General features: G+C 62.8%; 1 protein-coding gene across 1 annotated transcript in view; it reads left to right on the forward strand.

Annotated features, from left to right (window-relative positions):
• Positions 1 to 11879, forward strand: part of UNC13A (unc-13 homolog A) — a gene marked incomplete at both ends in the record, with an annotated part of 36644 nt that extends 24765 nt beyond the window's left edge. Inside the window, 14 exons of the mRNA XM_084276181.1 lie at positions 431 to 514; positions 808 to 885; positions 1171 to 1259; positions 1420 to 1572; positions 1710 to 1833; positions 5106 to 5144; positions 6197 to 6226; positions 7427 to 7483; positions 7681 to 7761; positions 7893 to 8040; positions 9345 to 9401; positions 10984 to 11076; positions 11164 to 11323; positions 11591 to 11879. Coding sequence (XP_084132307.1) covers positions 431 to 514; positions 808 to 885; positions 1171 to 1259; positions 1420 to 1572; positions 1710 to 1833; positions 5106 to 5144; positions 6197 to 6226; positions 7427 to 7483; positions 7681 to 7761; positions 7893 to 8040; positions 9345 to 9401; positions 10984 to 11076; positions 11164 to 11323; positions 11591 to 11879 — 1482 coding nt within the window. The remainder of the gene's footprint in view (positions 1 to 430; positions 515 to 807; positions 886 to 1170; positions 1260 to 1419; positions 1573 to 1709; positions 1834 to 5105; positions 5145 to 6196; positions 6227 to 7426; positions 7484 to 7680; positions 7762 to 7892; positions 8041 to 9344; positions 9402 to 10983; positions 11077 to 11163; positions 11324 to 11590) is intronic.
• Positions 11880 to 15081: the final 3202 nt, after the last annotated feature.

Genomic DNA, 15081 nt, shown 5'->3' on the forward strand with positions numbered 1-15081 from the left:
GGTCCCTGCCACCTTCCATGCAGGGGTGGGCAGCAGCGTAGGGCACAGATTGCATCACCTCTAACAGCAGCACTCAAGCAAACGTGCCACCAACAGACCCTGTGGCTCTCCCAGCTCTGCTAGCACAGGAGATTAGCTAATTAATGAGTTAATTGGTTCATTAATGTGGATTAATTAAATGCCACTGGCTTGCTGCAGTGTGGGAGGGAGTTGTGTGTGGGTTTGGTGGTTGATGAGCTGTGCTGGAGCTGCCTGTGGAGACCAGATGTGCTGGATCCAGCTGTGCCCATACTGCTCCCAGCACATCCATGGGTCCCAGGGTGTGTCTGGGCATCAGGTTGTCTCACTGCTGTGGGACTCACAGTCTCCTTCTCTCTCTTCTTCCTGTGTGCTGCTGCCTGGGTGGATCCCATCCCCCACGTGCCTGCAGACCATCAGCAATGTGCTCCTCCAGTATGCCGAGATCATCTCCAAGGATTTCGCCTCCTACTGCTCCAAGGAGAAGGAGAAAGTGGTGATGTATCTGTGTATCTCCCTTCTGCTTCCCCCCTGCCTTATGCTGCCAGGCAGGACTGTCCCCACACAGTGACATTGGCCATCACCTCAGCTCCAGAGCTGGTCCCCGTGACGCAGGTCCTGCCCTTGGTGTCTGTCTGATGGCAGTCCCTGCAGTGCTGCCAGGCAGCCTCTGTGCTGTGACCGTCCTTGTGTGTCCCCCAGTGCGGGGTGGGAGTGACCTGGGGTGGTGGGCAGCTCTTCCAGCCACATTTGTTGTTGCTGACCCCTCTCTCCACCCCACCCCTCCAGCCCTGCATCCTGATGAACAACATCCAGCAGCTCCGCGTCCAGCTTGAGAAGATGTTTGAAGCCATGGGTGGGAAGGAGGTGTGTATTGGGGGAGTCTCCAGGAGGGAGCCCTGGGGAGGGGCTGGGTCAGTTCCTTCTCCCCAGAGGCAGCCCCTTTCCTTGGCTCTGCAGTGCTGGGAGCAGAGCCCAGTTCCTCACTCCTGATGGGATCACGCTGTCTCCCACTCTCTGGTACCCTGCGCTCCCATTGTGTCAGATGATGGATGGGCTTCACCCTGCCCAAGGGTGCATTTAGGGTGCAGAGACCCTCCTCAGGGCTGGGCCAGGGACCCTTACAGCTTCTTCAACCTGTCCCTTCTCCAGCTGGACACAGAAGCCAGCGATATCCTCAAGGAACTGCAGGTGAAACTCAACAATGTCCTGGATGAGCTGAGCCGAGTCTTTGCCACCAGGTACCCCTGGGCAAGAGGGCATGGGTGGTGGGCCAAGGAGAGACTGGGGGGGGTGGTCCATGAGCTGTGTCTGAGGCCAGGCAGGGGGCTCTGCTTGGCCAAGTGGGTCCTGGGTGTGGCTGTGGGGGATGCTGACCTGCCTGGGTGTTGTGGTCCCCAGTTTCCAGCCACACATTGAAGAGTGTGTGAAGCAGATGGGTGACATCCTGGCCCAGGTGAAGGGCACCGGCAACGTCCCTGCAAGCACCTGCAGCAGCGTTGCACAGGATGCTGACAACGTCCTGCAGCCCATCATGGACCTCCTGGACAGCAAGTAAGTGTGTGTGGGGGTGTCAACAGGGACCTCCACCCTCACTGGTGCCCCTGACCTGCCCTGGGACAGGGTGTCCAGGCAAGGGCTGGCATCAGAGGTGCTATGCTGGGACCTTCAGCCCCTTCCCCTCTCTGCAGCCTGACACTCTTTGCCAAGATCTGTGAGAAGACGGTGCTGAAGCGGGTGCTGAAGGAGCTCTGGAAGCTGGTGATGAACACGATGGAGAAGACCATTGTCCTACCCCCCCTCACTGACCAGACGGTGAGTGATGAGGAGGGGGACCAGGGATGGGTGACCCTGGAGCTGGTGGCTGGTTTCAGCCAGTGTGGGACATCGCTGGCCAGGTGCTCTCACTGGCTGCTGAGGGGGTGGGGATTTTGGTGGCCTCCCCAAACCTGCCCCCAGCTCGTGGCCAGGGACGGGGTGGAGGGGAGAAAGGTCAAACTTGGCACAGGTGCCCAGTGCAGCCCAGCACCCTCTTGGCTGGCTTTGCCAAAGGACCTTCCTGCCACCTCCATCGTGGCACAAGAAGGGAGAACTGGGTGTCCTGTCCTCTCCATCCTTCCCCCAGAGCTGGGGCAGCATCCGTGCCCTGCACAGCCACGCGGGCTGCGGGCACGGTCCCTGTGCCAGGAGGAGAACCAGGAGGCTCCTGGAGTACAGGGACCCACGTCAGCCTTGCTGTGGGACTGGGGCTGTTCAGGGGAGCAGGGACTGGCTTCACAGGGCTGGGAGTGATGGGGTGGGATGCTTGTCCCCATGGCAGGGCTGAACTGCTCCCTGCTCATGGGCTGAACGGGCTCTAGGGGAGCAAAGCTCAGGGAATGACCCCTCCTCAGAGGGCTTCCAGGCTCCACATCCCACTGCTGTGTGTGTCTGTCCTCCCCATGCACCCCAGAGCTTCCCAGGGCGGTTGTGCTCGTGGGGTCAGGCAGGGAAAGGTGACACCAAGGGCTCTGAGTCAGTCTCCCATCTCTCCCTGTCACTCTGGGTGGCTTTTGTCACTGTCACAAAGCTGGGCTCAGGCTTGGACTTGGAGTGCAGGGAGCCCCCATGTCACCTTTCTGGGGCTGTGGGGCTCCTTGTGCCGTGTCTGTGAGGGACAGCACATGGGTCACCTCAACGGTGCCACCACACTGGCACTTTGTCACAGCCCAGCTCAAGGGTGGCCAAACCCAGCCAGAATGCTGGTGCCACCGTGTCCCAGCTGCCCCCTCAGCCCTGTCTCTGTCCCTTCCTGGCCACGTGTGGCTATGCCATGTCCTGGGGGCAGCGAGCCCTGTGCTGAGGGGCAGAGGGGGTGGCAAGGACATGGGGATCTCTTGGGTGGCTTTTGTGATGGGAGGCAGTCCTTGAAGGGAGTCGTGCTGGAGCCTGTCACAATGGCAGGGGACAGCCTGCCCAGGGTGGCTCTGGGCAGGTTGGTGGCATGGGCATGTGTGGAGAGGGGTCTGCCAGCTGCCTGGAGCTGGGTCCCCATGGGCAGAGTCCCCCCCCAGCCCCAGCAAGGACAGACAGGGCAGGTTGGGATGGGGCCACTTGGGTGCTGTGGACATCTGGCAGTGGCCAGGCATGGACAGGGAGCACTGAGGCACATCAGCTGGGGGACACCCCTGGCTCTGTGCTGGAGGGGACCCAGGGGAGGGGCAGCCAGGGCTGGGGAGGCTCGAGGAGGGGGCCGACACTCACGTCACGGTTGTTCTCTCCAATTGCTCCGCTCGCCTCTCAATGGCAGATGATTGTAAGTACGGCAGCTCCCTGTCTGTCTGTCTGTCTGTCCGCTGTGTGTCGGTCCTGGCCTCGCCAGTTTCTGTCTTGTGTGGCTGCCCGCGCCCTGCCCACACCCTCCTCCAGCTCCTGCCTCGGTCCACCTCTGGGGTCCCCATCCTCCTGCTGCCTGCTTGGCACTGGCTCCTGGTGGGCACTGGCTCCTGGTGGGCACTGGCCCACAGCCCCAGCTGGGTTCAGGGTGGTGGGGGGGAAAGGTTCTGGACAGATTTTTGGTGCCTGGATGTGGGGAGGTACAAGGGTTAGTGCTGGGGAGGGAGGGATGCTGCTGGGGCAGGTAGGCAGGGCAGCCAAGCCCAGGCTGATCCTATCTTCTTGCTCTGTGCTGAGGGTGGGAGAGGCTGATGGAGAGATGAGCAGTACGTGCCTGGCAGTCAGGGCCGCTCTTCCCGACCCCTCGTGCCTCAGTTTCCCCCCTGAGGCCCTGGCTGGGGTGTGGCTGTGCTGGGAGGAGCTGGGGGGAGAGGATTTTCCTGCCTTCAGAGAGGATCATCTTGCTGGGACACCCCACTCCGGTCCCTGTGCTGGTTGCTCAGTGGTGGGGCAGGTTGCTGGCACAACTTGTGAGACACTGTCCCAGTTTAGCCCTGGGAGCCTGAGCTCCTGGACTCCCTGGGTTGCTGCTGGGGCCTTGCACAGCTTTGGCAGAGCAGTTTCCTTCTGCTGACTTCTGCTCAGTGTGTGGCCATGGGCTGGTGTCCTGCAGGGCAAAAGAAGGGCCACATCCACCCCCAATCCTGCCCCCACCCCTGCTGTGACCGCTGGCAAGGAGGAGCAGCAGTGTGGGTGCTGGTGGTTGGGTGCTGGGTGCCAGTCCCTGTGGGGACACACGTCCACCCCGTGTCCCCCAACACCTGATGGTCCCACCAGAAGCGTTTGGAGAGATGCTGGGAGCAGGTTGGGGTTGAGCCTCCCCTCAGACCTCCCCATGTCCCAGCCTCGCTGAGCTGCTGGGGGACTGAGGGGGGGGATGTCAGGGGTGGGGTACAAGGTCTTCATCACCCATCACCCCTCAATTTCCCTCCAGGGTGACAAACCCTCCTGAGCCCTACGGTGCTGCTGGCCCCTTCTGCAGGCTTCCCTGCCAGCTGCCCCCCCCATCCCACTGCAGCCCCCTCCTGATTCAGCCATGCCCCAGCCCCCTGGGAGGCTGGTTAGGACCCCCCTGTTCCTCTTGGTGCTGCTGGGCCCCACCAGCACAGGGTGGTCACTGGGCCTGGTGCTGCATGGACCAGAACTGTGCAGAACCCAAGTACAACTGCCCCCCTCCTCATGCACCCCCCTCCCCTCTGCCAGAGCTGGAGGGGAATGCAGGGCACCAGAGGCTGCCCATGCCCTGTGCCCGCTGACTCAGTGACTATCCCAGCAGGGACCAGTCCCCCATGGCTCCACATCCCTGTATCCCAGTCACCTATAAACCCAGCATCCCAGTGTGGGGACCAGTTCCCCCATCAGAGCAACATCCTGCATGCCACGGGGCACCAGTTGGCCCAGCATCCTGAAAGACCCCAGTCTTTCATTGACCCACTATCCCAGAGGGGACCTGACCCCCCTATGGGCCCAGCACCCTGACAGGGACCAGTCCCCCCACTGACCCTGTCTGTCCCTTAGGAGCTCAGCATCATCTTTGCCGCCGGCTTGCGGCCACCCCATGTGCCAACCTTGCCCTGCACCCCCCCCCCACTGTGTCCCATCCCCTGCTGTCCCCCCACCCCCCCACTCACCCTCTGACATTGCTTCTACAGGGCACGCTCTTGAGAAAACATGGCAAGGGGACAGAGAAGGTAAATAGCTGTGGGCTCCCTGTGTGTCATCACCCTGGGGGGGCCACGCTGGTGGCCCCACACCCGCCTGCTCTGGAGGTCCAGGCTTGTCCGTGCTTCCCCTGTGGTGCTGTCTGGCTGTGCCGTGGTGTGGTGCTGAGGTGTGACGTGTTGTCCTGTGTGCAGGATGGGGGCACTGACCTGTCCCTCTGTGTCACCCAGGGTAGGGAGCGGGTGTCGTGCTGTGTGTAGCCCCCCCCCCCCACACACACCCCTTCCCCGAACCCGGGTGGGTAGGTGGGGTGTTGCGCATCGCAGGGCAGGCTCAGCACCCCTCTGGGTGCCTGGCTGGGGCAGCGTGGGGACAGGGTGCCCAAGCACAGGAGATGCTCAGCATGACCCTGTCCCACTGCTGTAGGCTCAGGAAGGGGAGAGGTGACTGCCCCCCCCCGCCCCTGCCAGGATGCTGGGCCATACTGGGATGTGCAGGGTATACTGGGGGCCCGTGGGGCTGCTGAGATCCCCTGGACCTCTGAGCCTGCTTCTCCCAATGCTTGGGGCCCTCAGCAGGGGTGTCCCCATGCACAGGGCCCTCCCCTCTGTCTGGGGACTCCCCACTGCTGGGCTGGGGGGTCTTGGCACAGCCCTCCAGGCTACCAGCTCCCAAAACCCAGCTGTGGGGAAGAGCTGTGCTGGCTTCTCTCTGGGCAATGCTGGAAGTTTCCCCCAGCTCCCCACTCCTCTCACAGGTGATGCTGGGTCCTGTCCCAGTTTGCTGAGGGTGCTGGGGGAGCTGCTTTCCTGCACCCCCCCTGCTATTTCCCCAGACAAGGCAGGGGCTGATCCTGTCCCCCTGCTCAGGAAGCGACCTGGCACCCTCATCACAGCTTCACCAGGGCTGAGCCTTTGCAGGTGTGAACTGGTGCTGAACCAGTGGCACCAGTGGAGAAATGGGCGCAGCCAGAGGAGAGTACAGGGCCAGAGCCTGCATGGCTGGGGGATGTGGGGGGCCTGGACCCGCGGCTGGCTGCTGCTGGTGCCACCAGTAACTGTCCCTTGCTGTTCTCTTCCAGAGCAGGGTGAAGCTGCCCAGTCACACTGAAGTAAGGACGTGGCTCTTCTGCTCCCCACTTGGCCTCTGGTCCCTCCTCTCGCCTCCTCCCCGTCCCTTGTCCCATCTGCTGTGGGGTTGGGGGAGGGGATGGGGAATCCCAGCTCAATACAGCGTCCTGTCGTGCTCTGTTTGGGTGACACCAGTGTCCCCAGCTCCCAGGCTGGTCGTTGGCTGGGGGAGATGAGGGCAGCGAGGGAAGGATGAACTGGGACAGAACTCGGGGCACAAAGGGTTAAATGGGAGGGGCACAAGATGAGGGCACTGGGGAGGGGGCTGACCCCTGCAGACGGTAATGGTTAGTGGGATAGATGTTGGGCTTTCTCATTGCTGGGAAGGACTGGAGCTACTGGTGCCAGGAGGAAGGGGAAGGAGGTGGGAACCACTGTCTCTCCCCAGTTTACCCAGTTGCACGTTGCACACTGGAGGGTTTAAGAAGTTTGCACTCGGTCTGGTGAGTGGGTGTCAGAGCTGGGGGGGGGGTGTGGGTGAGCAGGGCCTGCCCGTGCCATAGGGTGCCTCCCCAGGAGCCATGCCAGGGGTCCCATGGAATGACTTCCCTGCCCAGGGGCTGGCACAGCGCAGGCGGCTGGGGGCTGCGGGGTGTAAAGGGGCTGGGACCCTCCCTGGGGCTGGGGCTGGGGCTGAGTAGGGGGTCTGGGTGGCAGCGGGGTGTTTGGCTTGGCTGTCAGCACCATGGGGTGCAGGGGGACTGTGCCACATCCTCCCTGTCCCCCTGCCCTCCCTCTGCTCCCCACACCCCGCTGTCCGTGGCGCGCAGTGCGGTGCCGGCGATGCGCCGCGCTGGGCTCTGCCCCATCCAGAAGCAGCTGCTGGGGCCCCACGGGGAACAGGATGGGACCCTTGGGCCAAGCTGCTTGTGTGAGCAGGGGCGTGAGGTCCCTGATGCCAGGGTGATGTCCTGCCCTGGGGTCCCCCAGCCACAGACCTGCGCTCAGGGGCTGGGACACGGGGTGGCACCAGCTCCCTGCACCCACGTCACCACGCCTGGCGTGGCTGGTGGCCCCTGAGGCTCCTTGAGGTGCATCCCCTCCAGCACCCTGGAGCTGGGGGGAGGCCAAGGGAGCCCCCAGAGCTGCAGCAAGCTCCTGGCACTGCATGCCCAGCCTGGCCATGGCACCCCCAGCCTGGCTGCTCACCGGGGCCGTCCCTGTCTCTTTGCTCTCTGCAGGGCACACAGATGATTTTCAACGCAGCCAAGGAGCTGGGGCAGCTCTCCAAGCTGAAGGTGAGGGCTGGGAGGGTGGGCTGGGGGGGGGATCTGGGTGCTCTGAGCCCCTCTGTGTGCTAGGGGATGGTGTTTTCAGGCTGGCAGTGGCACTGTTACAAGGACCCCAGCAGTGCTGGTGTCCTGGTGTGGCTGGTGAGGTTGGGGGGGGAGCAGGGTCCTGGTCCCATGCTGAGAGCAGGATTTGTGTGCTGCAGGACCACATGGTCCGGGAGGAAGCCAAGAGCCTGACCCCAAAGCAATGTGCAGTGGTGGAGCTGGCACTGGACACCATCAAGGTGAGGGCACAAAGTGGGGTACAAAGGAGCACCCCTGAGGGCTTTAGACCCTGGGGGTGAGTGGGTGGGGGCACTGGAGGGTCTCTCAGCAGAGCCACTGAGGATCCTATGGCCATCCCCCCCTCCTCCAGCAATACTTCCACGCGGGTGGAGTGGGGCTGAAGAAAACCTTCCTGGAGAAGAGCCCCGACCTGCAGTCGCTGCGCTACGCCCTGTCCCTCTACACCCAGGCCACCGACCTCCTCATCAAAACCTTCGTGCAGACCCAGGCTTCACAGGGTAGGATGCACTGCCCTGGCCCCCCTCACCCACCCACCCACCCACCCACCCACCCCAGCCCCCCTGTTCCCCTGGGCTCGGCTGCCCCACAGCCAGGATCCCACCTTGGCTCCATCCCTGTTGATTGGGGGGGGGTTGGGGAGGGAGGGGGGGTGTCTCAGCCAGGGTTGTGGAAGGGCTGGGTGGTGGGAAGGGCTTTTTGCTCCCGTGGTTTGCAGGTGAAGGGGGTGCCCAGAGCTACTCCCAGGTCCTCCATCACCAAGGAGAGCGTGTCCCCAGCGCCTGGGCATGGCTGGGCTGGCACAGGCGGTGGGTCTGGGGGTGGGGGGAGTGCCCAGGCAGGGCTGCCCCTTGGCTCCAAGTGCTGCCCTTCCTTCTCTTTCGTCCCTGGGCTGCTCGAGGAGGGGACGGACGGTGGCAGCCACGGGGTGTCCCCAGTCTCAGGCGTGTCCCTGTCCTCGGGGAGCGGCACCTGCGTGTTCCTGTCTGTGCGTCTGCTGCACGGGATGTCTGTCCTGTCTGCGCCGCCGGGGCCGGTCCCGCTGCGGGTGCGGGGTTGGGGTTGGGGGGTGCCAGCCCCCCCTGGGTGCAGGCTGGCCCCAGGAGCCCCCCGGGGGTACCTGGCACTCCTGTGTGGCCGCAGTGTTGTCCGGATGCTTGGCTGTCCGTCTGTCTGCGAGATCTGATCTCTCTTTCTCTCTCTTTGTTTTCTCCTCCCTCTTTTCACTGTTCCCACACACATCATCTTCCTTCCCTTCCCTTCCCTTCCCTTCCCTTCCCTTCCCTTCCCTTCCCTTCCCTTCCCTTCCCTTCCCTTCCCTTCCCTTCCCTTCCCTTCCCTTCCCTTCCCTTCCCTTCCCTTCCCTTCCCTTCCCTTCCCTTCCCTTCCCTTCCCTTCCCTTCCCTTCCCTTCCCTTCCCTTCCCTTCCCTTCCCTTCCCTTCCCTTCCCTTCCCTTCCCTTCCCTTCCCTTCCCTTCCCTTCCCTTCCCTTCCCTTCCCTTCCCTTCCCTTCCCTTCCCTTCCCTTCCCTTCCCTTCCCTTCTCCTCTCTTTCCCTCCCTCCTTCCCTCCCTCCTTCCTTCCCTCCTTCCTTCCCTCCTTCCTTCCCTCCTTCCTTCCCTCCTTCCTTCCCTCCTTCCTTCCCTCCTTCCTTCCCTCCTTCCCTCTCTCCCTCCTTCCCTCTCTCCCTCCCTCCTTCCTTGCCTCCCTCCCTCCTTCTTTCCCTCCTTCTTTCCCTCCGTCCCTCCCTCCTTCCGTCCCTCCCTCCTTTACTCTGTGCCGTGTCTCTCTCTCTTTCCCACTAGTCCATGGTGGGAAAGGCATTAGGTTTACCCTTAGTGAAGAGATTTATCCTGAGAAGGGTACGTGTGCTGCTCGCCTGCCCTGTGCCTGCCTGCCGCCTCCAGCCTGGGCTAGTAACAGTCCGGGCACCGCAGGCCGGGGTGGCCAGGAGCCCCCTCCCAGCCCCCGGCCATGGGGAGCCCCAGCGTGGGCAGAGCCCCCCCCCGCCCAGGGGCTCACGTACCAGGGCTGCTTTGGGCTGAATTTGGAGGAGCTGTGCTCAGCTGGAGTGACCATCCCCTGCCCAGGCCCAGGCTGGGGAGAGGGGGGGCTGTGCCCCATGGGGACAGGGGTGCCCCATGGGGGACAGGGGTGCCCCAGGGGGATAGGGGTGCCTGCCTTCACCTGCAAGCGCTGGGCATGGTCCCCAGTGCTGCTGCCTGAGGGCAGGCACTGGCCATGACCTCCCTGCACACCGGGGAGCTGTCCCCTTGGGACATGTGGCCCTGGGGGAGGCCATGCCCATGCCCATGCCCCCCCATCCTCCTGGCTGCCAGAAGGACCATTACTAGCCTTGCTCCGGCGAGCTCCGTCCCCCTGCCCCGGGGCGTGAGGCATGAGCCCAGCTCCATGGGCCCCGCTTGGCCTCCATCACACCCTGCCCCAGGGGCTGGGACTGCACCCTATGCTTGGCCTCCTGGCCCCAGACACACCCCCCTCCCCTCCTTGCCCACCATTGCCTCCATTTCGGCTCAGCATGCGGCGCTGCCCGGGCGGTGGGTGCTGGGGGGGTGGGGGGTGGGTGCTGGGAGTGGGGTGGAGGATGAAGGTGGATGGAGAGGAGAGTGCACCATCACCAGCCTCCCCCCCACCCCCACCCCAGGCCTGGCACCCTTGTGCTGGGGGCCATGCAGTGACACGTGGTGATGTGTCCCCTGTCCCACTCTTACTGCCACCCTGGGAGCTTTCTGCTGAGCTGGGTTTGAGCTCCTTGGCCCCATCTGCCCCACGGAGCCCATCCCTCTGCCTTGCACCCCTTCCTTCACCCATGGGTGCATGCACGGCTCTCGGGGCGGGGAGCAGGGGGAGAGGGGTGGGCTGGGCTGTTGGTTGCAGGTCACCCAAGTGCCCCAGGCTTGGGGGCCCCAGAACTTGGTGTGGTCCTTGCGCTGGAGAAGGTACAAGAGGGGGCAGGTCATCCCCAAGCTCCTGGCAGGGCCACGGCTGCCCTGTGGCACAAGGGTCTCTCCTGCCCAGTGCTGGAGCCCGGTGTGGAGCGCTGACACCCCCACCACCCATGGGAGGGAGAACTGGGCTGCTGTCCCATGCCCCCTCCCATGAGGCACCTCAGCCTGGGGAAGGGAGGCTCCTGCTGATGTGGGATGGGATGGCAGAGCAACAGCCTGGTGCTGGGGCTGTCCTGCCATGCCCCAGCCCGGTGACAGCCCCAGCCATCCTTGACAGTTGGTGCACCCATGCTGCTGTCCCCAGGACCCTTTGGTAGCAGACACACTGAGCCAAATCCTCCTGCTCACCCTCTCCCACCCCGTGGTGGGTGACCTGCCTCCTCCAGTGGGGTTGGTGGTGGGCAGAGGCTGCCAGGGGCACAGGGTGGACACACACCCATGTTCCCCCCCCCCACCTCCCCCTCTTGCTGCACAGGCTCTGGGGTGGATGACCCTGTTGGGGAGGTGTCCATCCACGTGGAGCTCTTCACCCACCCCGGCACTGGGGAACACAAAGTCACCGTGAAAGGTGGGTTCTGCCAGGTGCCACGCTGGGGAGGGGGTGGGTCTGGTAGGTACCAGCTCCCTGTGAGCCTCACCTGTCCCCTCCTTGCAGTGGTGGCTGCCAATGACCTCAAGTGGCAGACATCAGGCATCTTCCGGCCCTTCATTGAGGTCAACATCATCGGGCCCCACCTCAGCGACAAGAAGAGGAAATTCGCCACCAAATCCAAGAACAACAGCTGGGCCCCCAAGTACAACGAGAGCTTCCAGTTGTGAGTGGCACCACGGGGCTGGGGACGTGGGGCTGGGGGGGGCTGCAGCCCCATGATGTGTAGGACCACCCCCTCCCCCATCAATCCTTCTGGGGGTCTGTCAGTGAGTTTGCTTGTTCCCCAGGGGCTGTTTTAGGCTTTTTTAAGGGTGTGGTAGGGCAGCAGCACCCATAGTGGTGAAGGAGGGGGACTGGCATGGGGTGGGGTGGTTGTGCTTGTGTGCCACCCCCATGCCAACCCTCCTTGTGTGTGTGTGTCCCTCCCCAGCACGCTGGGGACAGAGACAGGCCCTGAGTGCTACGAGCTGCAGGTGTGTGTGAAGGATTACTGCTTCGCCAGGGAGGACAGGACCGTGGGCATCGCTGTGCTGCAGCTGCGGGACATCCTGCAGCGGCCGGGCTGCGCCTGCTGGCTGCCCCTGGGCCGCCGCATCCACATGGACGACACCGGCCTCACCGTCCTCCGCATCCTCTCCCAACGCAACAACGACGAGGTGGCCAAGGAGTTTGTCAAGCTCAAGTCAGACACGCGCTCGACGGAAGAGGGCAGCAGTTAAACCCCCCTTCCCCCTCCTGTCCCTGCCCTCTCTCCTCCCACCCCACCCCACCCTCCCAGCCCCTCCACTCCTGGTTCCTTTTCTACAGCATCCTCCAGCCATGTATAAGCCATAAGAGTGGCCACGAGAGGAGTCGCCTTCCCAGCCCTGGGGGGGGGGAGAGGGAGGGGACATGGCTGCAGTTATGGCCACACACCCCCCCCCTTCCTGTCCCTCCTTTGGCCAGAGGGGCTGGGTGGCAGCAGTGCAGAGCATGGCCATGTCCCCATTCCACCCCAAGGGGAAGGTGCTGGGGCTGGTGGGGCTGCAGGGAAGGGCTGGACCCCAGGTTGTGTGATGGGACAGACCAGCCCCTTCCCAGCCTTATTGAGATGGAGGAAACCCAATGGCCCATCCCTGAGCCTATCCTGTCCCAAACCACAAGGAAAGGCCTGGAGGGGTGGGGGGTGTGTGTGGGGGGGTGTCTCATCCTGCCCAGGGGTGTTGGTGAGTGACTGGCACAGGACCATGGCCCCTTGTCCCCCAGCACCCAGGGAGACAGGGAGGCTCCCACCCTCTGAGCACCTTGTATATATGTAAATAGCTGTACATACACGGGGCAGCCGGGTTACGTGGCTGTGTCCTGCACCCGGAAGGGCTATTGGGGCTGTTGGGTTGGGGGGTGGGCGCAGCCCCCCCACACCGCCCCCGCACAGGGTCCCCTCCCTGGCTGGCAGCAGCATCAACAGGGCCGGGAGCAGCAGGAAGCAGCCCCCGGCCCATATCCTGTCTTCCCTGCCTTGCCACCCCCCCCTCACTGCTGCCAGGGTGCCAGGGCTTTGGGGTCAGGGGGTGGGGGGCAAAGGCTGGGGTCAATGGAGCAGGGTGCCTCGTCTCCCTTTGCTCAGGCCAGTGGGCACCAGCCACCCCTGTGCAGCACAGCAGCGCCCATGGCACCTCCATGGCGCAAGCGAGACCCTTCCCACCCCAAAGGCCTCCCCCCTCTCTCCCCAGTTTCCCATTAACCACCATTTCCATGTGATCAGTGGTGTGTGTGTCTTGTGCGAGTGCCCAGGAGGCCAGGGCCTGCAGTGTGTGGGGGGTTGGCCACCCCAGCTGGCCAGCCTGCCCTAAGAACCGGGGCAGACAGAGGCCCCGAGACCCCAGAAGTCAATATACCTCTCTCAGCCCCCCTCCCCATCCCAAATCAGGACATGCTGCCTGGCCCCTGCAGTCCTTTCTCTCTAGGGTTCCCCTGGGATCAGAGGGTTAAGCTTTCCTCTCTCGTTTACACCCCTTTTCTAACCCCCTGCTCCCCGCACGGCCAGGCTGGGGCTCAGCCCCATAACACCCCCCCTTCCCCCTTAAACCACGGTCCCCCTGGCCCCTCTCCAAACTGTCCTGTTCGGCATGTGATTGAACTGACCAATTCTGCTCCTGTAGCACATGTGTCACCGATGCCTGTGTGTCTGTCCCCCCTCCCCGTGCAGCCCCAGGCTGGTGGCTGCCATGGATGCATGATAGTGAAATGTTTTGCACTATTTTGAATTTTTTGGGCTCTGTAAAAATATTTTATTATACCTGACATTAAAAAGCACACCCTTGGCTTGGGCTGCTGTGGGGAAGCGGGGGGTGTGGGTACCCAGGGGTTCTTCATCCCTACTCCCACACAGCTAAAGGATAAACAGCCGCCCTGGGGGCTGCTCTTCAGTGTTTTCACCCCCTCACTGCCTTTGAAAAGCCAAAAGCTGCAGGACTGGGGTTAAATGGAGCTGGGAGAGCCAGATCCTGGGGAGGGACAGTCTATTCTTGACCACCATGCAGGCACCAGGACCGATTAAAAGCTGCCACACAGCCAGGAGCAAACTGGGGTCTTGCATGACAGAGCGAGGGTAGCAGTGGATGAAGCTGTGGAGATCATCTACCCAGACACAGAATGAATCACAGAATCCCAGCCTGGGCTGGGCTGGAAGGGACCCCAAGGATCACAGAGCTCCAACCCCCTGCCACAGGCAGGGACACCAACCTCCAGGCCTGGAGCTACACAAGGTTGCCCAGGGCCCCAGCCAACCTGGCCTTGAACACCCCCAGGGATGGGGCACCCACCCCCTCTCTGGGCAGCCTGTTCCAGCCCCTCACCACTCTCTCTGCAAAGAGCTTCCCCCTAAGATCTAATTTAACCTCCCCTCCTTCAGCTTGAATCCATCCCCCTTGTCCTGCCATTACCTACCCTTTAACAAGCTGATTCCCCTCCATACACCTCTAAGGCTGCTGCTACAGCCCCTCAAAACATTCTTGCCCCTAAGCTGGAGTGATGCAGATTTGATGAATATAAAGCCCTGGTGCCCTAGAGAGAGGTCAGGGGCTTTCACAGAGGGGTCCAGGCAGGGGCCTGTTGCTCTCTAGAGAGCCCCAGGGCTGGCACTGAGCTTCCAGGGCTCTGTGAACCTGCTTGAGCCCCAGCCTGCTCCTGGATGTGTTGCTGGTGCCCACATGAAACAGCAGGTAAGAGCCAGGGGACTGGATGGGGCTTGGTGGGGTAGTTCAGCCCTGAATAGTGGCTGAGCACCACATGCCACTCACTTGCTCCTGGAGAATGAGACAGCCAGAGCCTCAGTGGGGTGGGATAAGGACAGTTTGCTGACAAAAGAACAGTAACAGCCAGTTACACTCACACCCAGTGGTACCACAGAGCACCTTACCCAGTACAGAGTGCAGCATGATGCAAGGACCAAGCTGACACTCCAGCCACACTCAGACTGCCCTGGAGCCACCCAGGAGCACCCCTCCCTCCCCAGCCAGCCCCTCTCATGGGGGAGTGATGTCAGGGGGTGTGGAAACAGCCCAGGGTTAACCCACCTCACCTGTGCTAGCTGCTTGGGGAGGGTAATTCCAGCCTGGCCAGAACCAGGACACTTGGTGACATCTCTGATCCAAGCCCCCAGTAACAGCACCCCTCTCCAGGGAGCGTGGCAGGATGGGTGTCTCCACCTCTCCAAAGAGCTGCCTCCTACTGTCACCCATCGGTTTTTCTTGGCTATTACATGGGGAGCAGACTGAGCTACCTGCATCTCTCCTGCTATGGTGGGTCTCTTGTCTTCACTCCTGTGGTTCAGCCCCAGCTGAGCACAGGCAACCAAGCCTTGGACAGGGACAGAGACTCTCAGAGGTTTGGCACCCTGTGTGCTCTGGGAGCCCAGCACCTTCAGCAGCCCCAGCCCCA

The sequence above is a fragment of the Gallinula chloropus genome (genome assembly GCF_964237585.1).
Source record: "Gallinula chloropus genome assembly, chromosome: 28".
NCBI lineage: Eukaryota > Metazoa > Chordata > Aves > Gruiformes > Rallidae > Gallinula > Gallinula chloropus.